The sequence below is a fragment of the Protomyctophum bolini genome, assembly GCF_963924005.1.
Source record: "Protomyctophum bolini genome assembly, chromosome: 11".
Taxonomy (NCBI): Eukaryota; Metazoa; Chordata; class Actinopteri; order Myctophiformes; family Myctophidae; genus Protomyctophum; species Protomyctophum bolini.
The window spans coordinates 5,774,192-5,790,732 of NC_137872.1; the positions used below are offsets into that span (position 1 = coordinate 5,774,192).

At 45.1% G+C, this 16,541-nt stretch overlaps 1 protein-coding gene across 4 annotated transcripts in view; it reads right to left on the reverse strand.

Moving 5' to 3' along the window:
- LOC308324290 (jupiter microtubule associated homolog 1-like) overlaps positions 1-8,379 on the reverse strand; it is a 33,878-nt gene extending 25,499 nt beyond the window's left edge. For 2 of the 4 annotated variants that reach the window (XR_013964906.1, XM_080776298.1), the window contains exon 1: positions 8,133-8,377. Coding sequence is in view for 3 of the 4 variants with exons in the window: in XM_080776298.1 (XP_080632424.1) it covers positions 8,133-8,188 (56 nt within the window). In the remaining variant the exon portion in view is untranslated. Of the gene's footprint in view, positions 1-8,132 lie in introns of all 4 variants that reach the window. The other 2 variants (XM_080776300.1, XM_080776299.1) reach the window with 1 other exon arrangement.
- Between the last annotated feature and the right edge of the window lie 8,162 nt (positions 8,380-16,541).

The window sequence follows — 16,541 nt, forward strand, 5'->3', positions numbered from 1 at the left end:
CCCCAAAAAAAAGCTGATTGGAGGGGGAGGAGGAGCACCCTTAGGGCCTATTTTACCGCTATGTAGTGCCGACATGATTTCGGCTCGTCAGAAATTTTCAGTCGCACCGAATAGACGACTTTAGGACGGTACCCGCCCCCCCCCCCCCGAACCTCAAATGACGTCACATTGTAGGCTCCACAGCGCCGAAACAGACTTTTATTCGGCTCGACTAAAATAGGAGTATGAATCGGCCCTTACAGTTGATTGACCTCTCTTAAGTACTAGGGTTGGGAGGAACCCTGAACCGGATCCAGCATTGAGGAACCAGGAATGGGTTCCATGACATTTGGGTTCATTGGAAGCGTTTCTTTGTGGTTTTATCACACTGTCGGATATGAGGACCTCACGTCTTATGACACTATAGTGGTACTCAATCAACGTCTACATTTCTACAAGGACCGCCATAACTGTGAGAGTGGACAAATGGAACCATGAATTTGGTTCCATTTTTGTACACTCTCAGCCAGGCCCCGTTTCCTAGAACTGGTTCCGTTTGTCATGGAACCTTATTGGTGCTTCCGAGGAACCGGGCCCGGTTCCAGTCCTGAACCTTTTAGGGTTCTGGAGCCATGCAGTTGCACCACCAGTTGCACCACCTCACACTAAGTTCAAAGTTGCACCACCTCACACTAAGTTCAAAGTTGCACCGCCTCACACTAAGTTCAAAGTTGCACCGCCTCACACTAAGTTCAAAGTTGCACCACCTCACACTAAGTTCAAAGTTGCACCACCTCACACTAAGTTCAAAGTTGCACCACCTCACACTAAGTTCAAAGTTGCACCACCTCACACTAAGTTCAAAGTTGCACCACCTCACACCAAGTTCAAAGTTGCACCGCCTCACACTAAGTTCAAAGTTGCACCGCCTCACACTAAGTTCAAAGTTGCACCGCCTCACACTAAGTTCAAAGTTGCACCACCTCACACTAAGTTCAAAGTTGCACCACCTCACACTAAGTTCAAAGTTGCACCACCTCACACTAAGTTCAAAGTTGCACCACCTCACACTAAGTTCAAAGTTGCACCACCTCACACCAAGTTCAAAGTTGCACCACCTCACACCAAGTTCAAAGTTGCACCGCCTCACACTAAGTTCAAAGTTGCACCACCTCACACTAAGTTCAAAGTTGCACCACCTCACACTAAGTTCAAAGTTGCACCGCCTCACACTAAGTTCAAAGTTGCACCACCTCACACTAAGTTCAAAGTTGCACCACCTCACACTAAGTTCAAAGTTGCACCACCTCACACTAAGTTCAAAGTTGCACCACCTCACACTAAGTTCAAAGTTGCACCACCTCACACTAAGTTCAAAGTTGCACCACCTCACACTAAGTTCAAAGTTGCACCACCTCACACTAAGTTCAAAGTTGCACCACCTCACACTAAGCTCAAAGTTGCACCACCTCACACTAAGTTCAAAGTTGCACCACCTAGGCTCACACTAAGTTCAAAGTTGCACCACCTCACACTAAGTTCAAAGTTGCACCGCCTCACACTAAGTTCAAAGTTGCACCACCTCACACTAAGTTCAAAGTTGCACCACCTCACACTAAGTTCAAAGTTGCACCACCTCACACTAAGTTCAAAGTTGCACCGCCTCACACTAAGTTCAAAGTTGCACCACCTCACACCAAGTTCAAAGTTGCACCGCCTCACACTAAGTTCAAAGTTGCACCACCTCACACTAAGTTCAAAGTTGCACCACCTCACACTAAGTTCAAAGTTGCACCACCTCACACTAAGTTCAAAGTTGCACCACCTCACACTAAGTTCAAAGTTGCACCACCTCACACTAAGTTCAAAGTTGCACCACCTCACACCAAGTTCAAAGTTGCACCACCTCACACCAAGTTCAAAGTTGCACCGCCTCACACTAAGTTCAAAGTTGCACCACCTCACACTAAGTTCAAAGTTGCACCACCTCACACTAAGTTCAAAGTTGCACCGCCTCACACTAAGTTCAAAGTTGCACCGCCTCACACTAAGTTCAAAGTTGCACCGCCTCACACTAAGTTCAAAGTTGCACCACCTCACACTAAGTTCAAAGTTGCACCACCTCACACTAAGTTCAAAGTTGCACCACCTCACACTAAGTTCAAAGTTGCACCACCTCACACTAAGTTCAAAGTTGCACCACCTCACACTAAGTTCAAAGTTGCACCACCTAGGCTCACACTAAGTTCAAAGTTGCACCACCTCACACTAAGTTCAAAGTTGCACCGCCTCACACTAAGTTCAAAGTTGCACCACCTCACACTAAGTTCAAAGTTGCACCACCTCACACTAAGTTCAAAGTTGCACCGCCTCACACTAAGTTCAAAGTTGCACCACCTCACACTAAGTTCAAAGTTGCACCACCTCACACTAAGTTCAAAGTTGCACTACCTCAAACTAAGCTCAAAGTTGCACCACCTCACACTAAGTTCAAAGTTGCACCACCTCACACTAAGTTCAAAGTTGCACCACCTCACACTAAGTTCAAAGTTGCACCACCTCACACTAAGTTCAAAGTTGCACCGCCTCACACTAAGTTCAAAGTTGCACCACCTCACACTAAGTTCAAAGTTCAAACTTAACCTAGTTAAACGGCTAGTTTAATTAGCTTTTAAGTCAAGACTTATGCATTACGAAAAGCCATGTAAGGCTATTACTAGGTTATAGTAAGGCTATTGCTACTAGGTTTGAACTCAGTGTGAGCTGGAGCTGGTGCAACCCCCTACACTGAAGTCACTCTGAATCAACTCATTATCAGTGGAAACTCTCTGAGAGTCTGAACTCTGAACTAGTTCAATAATATTAGGGTTCAACGGTGGAAAAAGGACCCTCGGTCCGAGTGACAGACCTGTAATGGTCCATTTGGAACCCTCTGGCCTAAAGGAATCATTAAAGGGAGTCTGAGCGTTCAGACAAGAGGGAATCGTTAAGAAACCAGATTCTTTAAAACGTTCTCAACAAGGTGACCAGTGACACCATGTGTCCTTAAGGGGGTCCCAGGGGGTCCTTAAGGGGGTTCCAGGGGGTCCTTAAGGGGGTTCCAGGGGGTCCCCCACTTAACCCATTCTGACCGGAGATCAGATTTTAAAAATGTCTTCTACATCCATCCTGACAGTTTTCTGAAAAAGCCTATGTTTCTATGTCAGTGGTTCTTCGATTTTTCAAAAATAGCAGACCTACAAGCTCGTAGCGCGCCACTCGGTGGCGCGCTATGAGCTTGTAGACCTGCTATTTTTCAATAGCTAAAGCATAACATGATGCCAACACCAAAAGGGGTTCCCGCCCCAAGATGGGTTAAATGATTGTTTTTTTGGCAAGTTTATCTGTACAGCACATTGTACAACAACAAAGCAATTCAACCTAACCTGCTTTATATAAAACATGAAGCACCGTTTCGGTGGTCACCTCATCACCTAAAACTGCTTTATATAAAACATGAAGCAAAGGAAACACAATGATAAAAAGGACATTTCAATTCCGCGAAAAGGAAGAACAAAACAAAACAAAACAAAACAGAGGGCCAGGGTTCACGGTTCAGTCAGTGTGGGCCTAGAAAACACAATCTTAAACTGCTGGGATCCTTGAAATGACAAAGGTTGAGAATCAATGGTCAGGATTAGCCAGTCAGTCAGTCAAACTGTGGTGGTGGTGGTGGTGGTGGTGATGATCAGCTGCACAAAACCCAATAATCAATAATCAAATCAAATACATTAGGCATACATGCTGCTACCCTGTTAATGCTCCACCCCCATACCCATCCAACCCCCCCATACACCCCCCACACACACACACACACACACACACAAAGACCTCTGTTTGCTAAGCCTGTCAGATATACCAATCTGGACCTGCAGCTGCCTCCATTCCAATGACTCACCTACAGTCGCACACACACACACACACACACACACACACACACACACACACACACACACAGGCCAGACGCGCCCTTTCTTACCAGTCCAGTAACCACTCGGTTGGCACTCATCCATTCATCGCAGGAAAGAAATGCCGGGGCTTAGTCGCAGATAATTCCTCATAATGCAATGTTATGTGTTATGTCTAGTTGTCTACAGTGAATATATGGACTTATCTGACCCCCTGTATTGCACCTGTACATATAATATGTATACTATAATGTATATATACCTTTTTTTCTCCACTATTCTATTAGACGTCTTTCTACCCATTTTCTCCTTACTCTCAAGGCCAATTCATGTCATACTCATTCATACCTTATCACTTTTAGCTGATATTAAAGGTGCCCACCGGAAACTACAACATGATGTCACTGAGCCGCGGTGGTAAGACTCACCGCTTCACCCAAACACATCCCTGTTTTGACTAAAACTACAACATGATGTCACTGAGCCGCGGTGGTAAGAGACTCACCGCTTCACCCAAACACATCCCTCTGTTTTTACTAAAACTACAACATGACGTCACTGATCCGCGGTGGTAAGAGACTCACCGCTTCACCCAAACACATCCCTCTGTTTTTACTAAAACTACAACATGACGTCACTGAGCCGCGGTGGTAAGAGACTCACCGCTTCAACCAAACACATCCCTCTGTTTTTACTAAAACTACAACATGACGTCACTGAGCCGCGGTGGTAAGAGACTCACCGCTTCACCCAAACACATCCCTCTGTTTTTACTAAAACTACAACATGACGTCACTGAGCCGCAGTGGTAAATACTAAATAAGCGACTCACCTCTCACCCCAAACACATCTCTCTAGTTTTTTTACCTAAACACTATGAATAGGCCTTTATTCATTCCTATCTATTCTTTCTTCCTCTTTCCTTAACACTACAAATGCTGGTGCTTTAACATTTAACAACATCACTATCATTTCACCATCTTCTCTAGAGCTGTATAATACTAACCGTGATGTGACAGAACTGATTGTGACTGTGGTGGCGTGCATGAAGCCAAGCCACCCGCCATCACCATCGGGGTCAGCATAGCATCGCTATACTGTACTGTACTGTACTCCACACACAGCCGATATAGGTCACCTAATAATTAGAGTGTTCCAGAAGACAGCGTGGAAGGGCCTCAACCACCACATCATCTCACCCCCCCCCCACCCCCCCGGCTGCTTCCACAGACATTCCTCCATACAGAGGACATGGTCATGGGCAGGGAAAGCCTCTCTCTCTCTCTCTCTCTCTCTCTCTGTGCTGGCGTTACGGGACGAGCGGAGGACACACAAACTGATGTGTTTTCAGAGCGAGCGTTCGTTCATTTAACCCCTCCCTCCTCTGTCTCTCTCTTCCCCGTCTCTCTCTTTATTTCGGCTAGATCCACATACACACTGTGTCCATTAGATTACTCTCTCTAGAGACTGTGACGCTTTGTGAGCTTGTAGATCGTATCATCAGTGCTTTGTGAGCTTGTAGATCGGATCCTCAGCGGATTTGGGGGGCACAACACACACAACACCACCACAACAACAACTCAAATGTCAATATCTTTGACCCAACCCGAAAACCAAAGCTTCTAAACTCTAAATTGTACAATCCTAACCTCAACCTCTGGCTAATTGCAAAGCCCAACTCTAAAAAAAACCAAAAACTAATCCGTATCGACCACAAAACAACCATTTCTCTTGTGTACTTGTGGGGAGGGACATTTGGTCCTCGACATGTTAACACAAGAACGCACGCACAAACACACAGTCACTCGCATACACACGCACACACACACACACACAGTCACACACACAGTCACACACACACACACACACACACACACAGAGTCACATACACACACGCAGCCACCAGCTGACACACACACACACAGCAGCTGTGCCAAGGCCAGGCGAGGCAGATGGAATCCTAAAAACAATGTCGCCCCTATACAACTATATAGCTATACAACTATACAACTGTATAACGAAGCGAAGCAACGATCCACAAAAGGAGGTGGAATGGATGTTTGTTTCTGCTGGGGTCTGTTCGTTTAGTTGAGTGTGTGACTGTGAGTGTGTGTGTGTGTGCAGTGTAATCTGTGTATACACCCATCCTCCTCCGTCTTACTGGGGTTAACGCTTAATGCCTGAACCAGACTTCACCTCACCGAGAGAGAGAGAGAGAGAGAGAGAGAGAGAGAGAGAGAGAGAGAGAAGGAGGAGGATGAGATCATGGTTTCCACGCTCAGATTGTTGCGACGAGAGGGAGAGAGGGATTGTAGCTAGCTGGGCAGACCCCACCCTAGAATGAAACTGCTAATATTTTCTATGAAGGGAAGGGAAGGCGGGGGGGGGTAAAAAAAGCAGGAGAAATTAATGTTTGTTTGGGAAAAGTGGAAAAGGCAGATAGGGACACACACACACACACGCCATGCAGCCCGGCTCTCTCCACACAGACACAAAGATGGCACACTGTGATAACACAGGGCAGGCTTCTGATGGCCTAGTAAGATTATTTTTCCCTAGGCAAATTTCTTTCTGCTGAAGTTGGGGATTGCTGCTGCCGGCTGTGTGCCGATCGCAGTGGGTCGGTCAGCATTAAAAAGGAAAAGTGCCCAACGGACGGGAAAAGCAAAGATCTTATACCAGTGATTTGCACACAGGGCGGCTTTTAGCCAGCTCACTCAAAGCCCCCATACACCCTTTATATTAACCACGCCAATAGGGAACGCTCGAGCATCTCACGTGCTTCCTTCGCTCAGCAATATAGCTGTCAAATTAGATCCGTCTCAGATGTTTGTGACAAACTGTCTGGTTGTTTACAAGACAGATCTTCCTTATCCAAGTATCTTCTTTTCACTTCAGTGTTTGAGACTTTGAGTGAAAGCACACAGCGAGTCAGCAACACATCATCACCATCATCATCACCACTTCCAGGAAAAGGAAGCCAAGGTCTGACTGAGTTCCTGAGGAATGACTCCCTAAAAATGGGCCCCTACAAAAGGTACTCTCCCTCCCTCCCTCCCTCCCTCCCTCCTTCCCTCAGTCCATTCACAACAACTTCAAAAAGGAGGCATTTTTAATGGGTCAAATGATCATCATACTTCAGTTCACAAACACGTTTATAAGCGCCATCTGACAATGACAATGTTGAGCAAACACTTGGATCTTTCCAGAAGAAACTATTTAGACAAGCTTCTCTGATCCAACAACACACTGACTACAGTGAAGGCCAACTCAAGAGAGATAATGAGATCCGCAGACTGATAGAGTCTGGGTCTGTCTGGGATATATTGTTCCTGTAATGAATCAAGCAGAGAGACAGAGAGAGAGCCCTGCCGTGGCTAGGGCTGGACATCATCTGAAAGCTTATAAATCTTTTCCTATATGCTTCTTTAATGCAGTAGAAAATGCAGCGACAAGATCATAAGAAGCATATATAGATCTAACTAGAGAAAAACACTCCAACCTCGTCTGCTTCTTCAGAGCAACACTCTTTCAATCTGTCTGCATATAGCTGGACAGATAGTTGGAACAGAATAAAAGTTCCCCTCTCTCTCTCTCTCTCTCTGCTGTTCCTCCTCCCTAGATCAGCTTTCATTGCTGGCACATTTGATTTGATCAGGCTTTCTAAAATTAAATCACCATGATAAACAAAAAGAGAGAGAGAGAGAAAGGGTGATTCCACCTCGTGGCATCAGGCATGTATATTCTCTGAGTTTCCTTTTTCCTGATTGCAGAGTCAGTGTCTCTATTTAGCGACAAATAAAGGCCAGAGCCTGAACCCTAAACTAAAAAAAACTAGCCTAGCTTCAGGCTCTGCTGGTCCAACAACAGACACAAGCAGTTCAGTTTGAGTCCCAGACTCCACTCCACTCCCACCAACAATAAGATTAATTATAGCAGTTTAAACCTTAATCCACATCATAATCCCCCACCCCCCCAGTCTGTTTCTGTGTCCATTAGCAGAAAAAAAAAACAATGCAACTATATAAAGATTTTTTCTTCTTTTTTAGAAAGATCCAGAACCCTGGTTCTGAAATAATGTGCATCCCCACCCCACATCCACACCGACCCGACCCGACCGTTTTTCTTTTGTTTGTTCTGGAAGGAAATGTTCTTTTTTGTTTAAATAAGGTTTTCCTTTTCTTTTAATTTTTTTTTTTTTTTTACCTTGAGCTGCTTTTAACGCCTGGCTCCATTCCTTGGAAGGTGGTGGTCGTCGTCATTGTCTTTGTTTTAATAAAATCACAGTCTTTGTAGTGTGTGTGTGTGTGTGTGTGTGTGTGGTGGGAGGTTAATGAAAAAAGGAAGAAGAGGAGTTGTTGAAATGAAAAAGAAAAGCAGAGGGTCTCCTCCCTGTGTGTCTGTTAAACGGTTCTTCTGCGTTCTGTCTCTCTCTCTCGCACATACACACACACTGAGACTCCACCCGACGCACTGCTGCACATGGGCCCGCCTCTCGGCCGCTCTGATTGGACCCAATACGCACGGACAGGGACTCTCCGGTTGGCTGCGCGGTCCTGCCAGTCAGTCAGTTGTCCAATGACATCCAATCAATGATCAGAGTGGAGGAGTCAGTCAACAGCTTATTTAATTTAGTTGAGACATCTTTTGATGTCATAGGTTATATTACTATTACTATTATCACTATGGATATAGCCTCGGAAACCCAGACGTTTTTATTTACTATATGGTATATGGTATTTAATATGATATATCCTTTTTGTTTCAATAATATATCACATTATTGTTTTCTTGCATTTGTTCTTGCATATGATCTGGAGGAAGGTGTTACATATCTTGATAAAAAAAAACGAATTAATAAATCACAATATGAATTCCATGCATTGGTTCTCAAAAAATGTCAGGAAAAGTGTCAAGGTCATATTTATGTAATAAGCCGGTGCACGGTGGAGCCTATTTGGGACCCACATTATAAGAGCAGAGTTCTGTAAGATGTTAGATTAGCAATAAAATAATGTATTACAAAATGCATTTATGGCCTAATGCTGTGATTCCTGTTGAATTTGTCTTAATATCAACACAGTTTAAAGGAGCATTCCATGCTAGAAGGCTTTAATTTCTTACCATATTTGTAGTCGTTATGTCCCAGGTGAGAGGTCCAGGTGTTATTTTGTGCAAACGCGCATTATTACAATGCCGATCAAATAATTAGTAAGAAGAAAAACAAAACAAATAGTGTCGTATTCTGCCTTTATTTTCTTCTTTCAAAATTATTTGATCGGCACAACATATTGTGTTTGTTGTCATGATTTGTCACGATCAGAGTTGGCTTTGTCCGCGGCGTAACCGTCTTTATATAAATACTTTTTGAAAAGCCTATATGGAGAAAATGAATGGAGAATCATTTCCTGGGCCACTCGTCGTTCTGAAAGGGGGCGGGACTGCAACGCTCTATGAGGGCTTATAGGGGAAATAGCCAATAATGCACTTTTGTACAATAACACCTGGACCTCTTTGGTGGGGATGTAACAACTACCAATAAAAGGTAATAAAGCCTTCTAGCATGGAATTCTCCTTTAAATTAAAAAAGCAACAGAAGTATTTCTGCATATTTACAGATGTGTAAATGGAAGCGTGTAATAGCGTGTATGTGTTATCATTATTATTATTACAAAACGGGGGAAAAAAGGAAAAACCCCTCAATGGGAAGCGACCCCGTCCTGTGGCCCCACGTGCGGCCCCGGCCCGCAGTTTGAGAACCTCTCTGAATTAGATTCTCTGACATCACACTCATGATGTCATCATCAAACAAATGCATTGTACAAATGTACAATTTGTACACTCTCTGAGTTACAGATCCATAATGGTCTATTTGGTTCCAAACTATCATTTAGTTGGAGGCTGGAACTCCCTCAAAGTACCCCTATAGGGGGCCCCGGACCCCACTTTGGGAACCACTGGTTTAAGGTGCTCTCCATATATAGGCATTGTAAAGGCCCCACCCACTGTCCACGCACTTTGTTCTTCTATATTATGATGTAATCTTTAAGGGGCGCTACGCTAGCCGCTTTTGTCCCCACACGTCTCAAGATTTGCCATTGACAATGAACGTAGAAATGACGTCAGAATTCCGCTAAATATGACAAAAATTAAACAAAATATTAAACGCCATTGACATTGAAGGGAAAACTTACATCATATGTAAACGAGCAAATCAGCTAACCAATCACATGTTGGTGGAAGCGCTTGGCCAATAAGGGACCACCTTATGTACCTTATGTAGCATTGTCAAATGTCCGCTAACATTATTAGCCCTTCACTAAATCCCACCCCAAAAAGTGATTGTCCAATGCCAATCCAAATAGTTTAGCAACGGTTGCTAGGCAGGTCAAGCTTTCTTCACTGCTATTGTGCCTATTGGACAAGGATGGGTTGGGGAGGGACTTAGTGAAGGGCGAATTGATGATGTACGATGAGAAGAGCGCCCCTCTTTTCACACAGGTGTGATTTTTCCCTTTTTGAGGGGCACTAGCCCTTCTTATGCCCAGCTCTCCGTGTTTGTGTGAAACATTGAAACATTGAAGACAAAAGTGAGGACACAAAGTGAAGACGTAAATTGTGATTGGCCGTTATGAGATGATGTGTGATGATGTAGCACTAGCCTATAATGATAAGAGCGCCCCTCACTTCACACGGGTGTGATTTTTATTATATCTTTTTGTTATTTGTATTTTTATTTATATTTTTATTTTTATAATGACAGTAAAAAATGACAGCACATTGGGGTTGCTGTCTGAGCTGGGGGCTGTCAGCTGCACATTGGGGTTGCTGTCTGAGCTGGGGGCTGTCAGCTGCACATTGGGGTTGCTGTCTGAGCTGGGGGCTGTCGGGATCTCGGAAGGATCATATCAGGGTCCGTCTGGACAGCGGGGTGGTGTCCAGGATCCTCTCCGTCTGCTCTGGTAGATGCAGTAGGTCACGGTACCGGCCACCGCCCCCAGGACCAGCAGCACCGTCAGCACACAGGTGGTCGCCAGCGTCGCCCGGCTGGTCCCGCCCGGAGGACCCACAGTGATGCTGAGTGAAGTCTGGATTGTCTCGTCGTCGACCAGCGAACACTTGTACTCGCCGGTGCTGTCCCGCGTGACGGCCGTCAAGGTGTAACTGTCAGAGTTTTCCACCAGAACAGTCGTCTGTTTCTTGAGGTGGAAGTTGTAGCTGCTGGGAGGAGGGTTTCCGTCCGCGAGGCACTTCAAAGTCACATTGTCCCCTTCCGTGATTGGACCTTCGGGGGTCGACACCGTTAGACTCAGCCTCTTGGTCGGGTAGTGGACGGGAACGGTCAACGGCTCAGACTGCTCCGTGCCCAGCTGGTGGCTGGACAGGCAGGAGAAATGTGCGTCGACGTCCTGCCTCGTGGCCTCGTACTGGAGAGTTGAGGACGTGGTGGACAGACCGGTGGAGGAGTCTACCGCCACGGTGGACGTGAGGACCACGCGCGTCCCGGACTCCAACGGCTGGCCGTTCTTCTGCCACGTGATGTTGGCCGCGGGGTGGGCGTCCCTCGCCACGCACGTTCCCAACGTCGTCAGCGTGCCTTCCACCATGAACTCTGCTTTGTCGACGACGACGGGGATCGCCGGGTTCTTGTAAACCGCCACGGAGCTGGGATATTGCTGGAATTTGTAGTCTGACACCACCAAGCACTCGTAGACTCCCTGGTCGGTCAGCGTTCCTTGGCTGATCAGGAGGCTGGAGTCAGCAGAGATGTTAAACCGCGGGTCGGAAATCTTAGCTTCGGTCATGTTGGAATGTTTTATTATCAACAGTTCAACGTTTTGTCCATTTTTCCACGCCACCATTTCCAGTGTGTCCCCCGGGGGAAGGTGGTAAGGACACGGCACCACGATGGTCTCTCCATACAGGCCGGTCACTGAGCCCATGCTCTTCTGGACCGGAACAGACATGGAGGCCACGGCGCCTAAGAGGAGGAGCATCAACGTTAGGGCAGATGAAGGCATTGTGGACGCTCAGGGATGGAAGAGATGCTTCAGCTCTAAAGCTGCTGGAAGGCGAGTGTTGCTGTAACTTAGAGAGCACGGAGTCTGCAGTGCGAGCTTCTTTTATGGACAGATACTGTAGACACTGTCACGCTGATGTCACAGTTCTGACATCAGCGACACTGGCCTCCAACTAACCTGGACAATAGCTGGCCGCTGTGCTCGTGTCACCATGACTCAGCCATAACCATATAAGGAGTTCCCAACGGAGTTACTCTATAACCCCAAGCAACCCGTCAGCAATCAAAATCAGTGAGATCCATACACGGGCACAAAAGGGGTATGCCCATATATGGGCACATATACCGATGACATGAGGAATCTCCATATACTAAGAGACAAAGGACTGACGGGTACAGAGATCGCCATCATCGCCATATATGGGCAAGTCAGCATGCCTATTTATGGGCATAAAAGTAACACTGTGTACTTTTATTGTGTAGTTTTGTTCCTAGTGTTTACGCCCCTTGGTCCTTCGCCCAAAACCCCCTGCCCTTGAATAGCTCTGAACATGTATGCTATAAAAGGTCCTTACCCTGCTGCCCCACTTGTCTGGGTATCTTTGCGCATAGCGTTTAAAACCTGTTATTCTGTAGTTTTCAATAAAACAAGTATTTTAATCCACTCTGCCACGGAATCTTTCATCCATCTTGGATCCTTCCTTGATTGCTACTGCGCAACAGCGCCCCTGGCGGTCAGGGTCATGTGACTAAAACTAAATGAAACCTATTCAAGAGACTAATGACTAAAACTAAAATCTAATTTTGCTGTCAAAAACAGCACTGGCCCAGTGCTGCTTAAAGGTAGAGTAAGTGATTTCACTTAATTCAAATATCACTTATTTTTTGTTTTGTTGTGATAATCCTCTCTACTATAGAGTGTGCTGACCATATAAGTGTGAAGTGAACAAAGCCTAATTTTCTAACTTCATCATTAAATCACAATGTTTTTGTTCATTGAGGTTTTGGTCTTATAGATGGAAATGTGGTTTTGTACTCTTATTGGCTTTGTTTCCTAATTCTTTTGACTACAGTTGTGTAGTCTGTTACAAAGTACATTTATACATGTAAACGTTTCAAAAAAATAATATTGACATATTTTAGCTTTGAATTTTTGGAGTTTTTCTGAGTGGCCTTTTATTTACACTTTATAGCTATTGGAAAATAGCAGATCTACAAGCTCGTAGTAGCGCAGTGCTACGATCTTGTAGGTCTATTTTTGAAAAATCTTGGCTTCTGGGAGGTCCCTGGAACAACATATTTTCAGATAATTCTGGGGCTCCTTGACATGAAATAGTTTGAGAACAACTGATATAGAAACATACTTTTTTCTGAATTGATTTAGAGAAGACATTTGTAGAATCTGGTATCAGGTTGAAATGTGTTAAGCTGAGTAGCCCTGCCGTAGCCAATATACGTACTGTTGTGGAGAGAGAGAGAGAAACCTGTGAACATTCGGTCAAATTAAACAGTTCCTCATTTTGCTGGCAGGGGAACTCCTGGAACCCCCTCGAGGACTCTCGCAAAAAAACCCCCACATCTCAGTCAGAGACAGATGTCTATTATATGGACTCAGTCTGTAATTATCCTGAATTTCACGCTTACTGGCTGCTGTTTCTGCACGCATGAAGACACCTGAATGTCTTCATAATGAGAGGGATCAATAAAGATCTGTCCATGTATTGATTTATCTGAGGATCTCTTTGTGTCACTTATTAACCACGTGTTATGTTATTGTTGCCCATTGTCTACTTCTTCATTCTGAATGGGGAGAGAGAGAGAGAGAGAGACAGAGAGAGAGACAGACAGACAGACAGAGAGACAGAGAGAGAGAGAGAGAGAGAGAGAGACAGAGAGACAGAGAGAGAGACAGACAGACAGAGAGAGAGAGAGAGAGACAGACAGAGAGAGAGGCCATCTGGGAAAGCAGAAGGTCCCCGTCAGTTCACCCCACTGTGGGTCCAAATGTCCCCAAGCAGGACTATTAAGCCCCTATAACGGGTCCCAGAGCGTTGTATTAATGGCACGCACTGCTCCCGATAGTTGACGTGTTAATGACACCCACTGCTCCTGATAGTTGACGTGTTAAATGGCACCCACTGCTCCTGATAGTTGACGTGTTAAATGGCACCCACTGCTCCTGATAGTTGACGTGTTAAATGGCACCCACTGCTCCTGATAGTTGACGTGTTAAATGGCACCCACTGCTCCTGATAGTTGACGTGTTAATGGCACCCACTGCTCCTGATAGTTGACGTGTTAATGGCACCCACTGCTCCTGATAGTTGACGTGTTAATGGCACCCACTGCTCCTGATAGTTGACGTGTTAATGTCACCCACTGCTCCTGATAGTTGACGTGTTAAATGGCACCCACTGCTCCTGATAGTTGACGTGTTAATGTCACCCACTGCTCCTGATAGTTGACGTGTTAAATGGCGCGAGGACTTGCAACCAGGGGGGCAGTTAGACAGATATTTTGTGAAGCCACTGGAAATCGGGATTTCCTGAAAGTTCATATAATGGCCTGTTGTGGCACTGTCATTGGACCCAAAAAAACCCATAGCCCCATAGAAGTCCATGTATTTGGGCCCAACTTCACCTAGACTGTATTACCTTAATAAACATGGTCATGAATACTTTCTGCTTCCAGTCACTAGTTTAAAGTCTCATTTCTAATGTCATAATATTCTTTTTGGAAAATTAAGGGGGGGGGGGGGGGGGGGCTTGGGGCTAAGCCTCCACCAGAGGCCCCCCCACCTTGCATGCAGCCGTCCCTGGAATACACACACACACACACACGCGATAGTTTTGGTATGGAATGAACATAATATAATAATTAGGCATGCATCGCTTTGCCTAAAACACTGAACTATATACTGAACCGCAACTGGAAAAAGCCTACGCCGGCTCTCAAGCACTTTGATGTTGTCTGTTTAAATGTCTAAAGCCACAGTAGTTATGGCTCCAGGTGCCACATGTTGAATGTAGTAATGTTCAGCTACTATACAGACTAAAGACAATAAAGATTTTAACGAGATAAAATGAGAATCGTGATCTCAATTCTTGTCGACGAAGATTCACATTTTGAGCAAGAACGGTGCAGCACCAGCGGAGATGGAGACACAATGATCGGAGTTTGGGTAAAAAGAGAGAATAGCTTTATTTATTTTAACAGGTATCTTTATCAGAGAATACAGGTGATTATTCAAAACTCAATATTTTAAAGCTTGGCCTATAGTTCAAACTATTAGTAAAGACACGTCATTCTCTACACAACAACTACTATATAAAAAAAACAGATAAAAACAACAAAAACCAAAACGAACAAAAATAATTCAACGCAATTATTTTCTGCACGTCGCAGAAGCACATTTGAACCGCAGCCACATTACCACGCCCCCCCAAAAAAAACCAGTGAAATTAAAAGTGAATCTCTGAGTAATAAAATCCTGTCCCAAAAACGTTTAGATCTCTAGAGCCTGACTTCTAGACAACCGACCGGGCCTAGTCAGTCCACAACTGGTCTCGCATATAGCCAGACAACCATTCCACAATCTCCTGAATGCTATTCAGTCTGGAACTACAGCTCCTGAATGATATTCAGTCTTGAACCACAGCTCCTGAATGATATTCAGTCTTGAACTACAGCTCCTGAATGCTATTCAGTCTGGAACTACAGCTCCTGAATGATATTCAGTCTGGAACTACAGCTCCTGAATGCTATTCAGTCTTGAACCACAGCTCCTGAATGCTATTCAGTCTGGAACTACAGCTTCTGAATGCTATTCAGTCTGGAACCACAGCTTCCGAATGCTATTCAGTCTGGAACTACAGCTCCTGAATGCTATTCAGTCTTGAACCACAGCTCCTGAATGCTATTCAGTCTGGAACTACAGCTCCTGAATGCTATTCAGTCTGGAACTACAGCTCCTGAATGATATTCAGTCTGGAACTACAGCTCCTGAATGATATTCAGTCTGGAACTACAGCTCCTGAATGATATTCAGTCTGGAACCACAGCTCCTGAATGCTATTCAGTCTTGAACCACAGCTCCTGAATGCTATTCAGTCTGGAACCACAGCTCCTGAATGCTATTCAGTCTGGAACCACAGCTCCTGAATGCTATTAAGCCTGGAACCACAGCTCCTGAATGCTATTCAGTCTGGAACTACAGCTCCTGAATGCTATTCAGTCTGGAACCACAGCTCCTGAATGCTATTCAGTCTGGAACCACAGCTCCTGAATGCTATTAAGTCTGGAACCACAGCTCCTGAATGCTATTCAGTCTGGAACCACAGCTCCTGAATGCTATTCAGTCTGGAACCACAGCTCCTGAATGCTATTAAGTCTGGAACCACAGCTCCTGAATGCTATTCAGTCTGGAACCACAGCTTCTGAATGCTAGTCAGTATTTTAGCCGTGACGTGAGCGCCCCCTCCAGAGATGCTTCCGGGTCCGACTTTGTGTCGCTTTACTGTCCCCAGTAAATACTGTTATACTGTGACGTTCTGTCGGACTAAATCTGAGACTAAAACAACCACGAAAGTTTCATT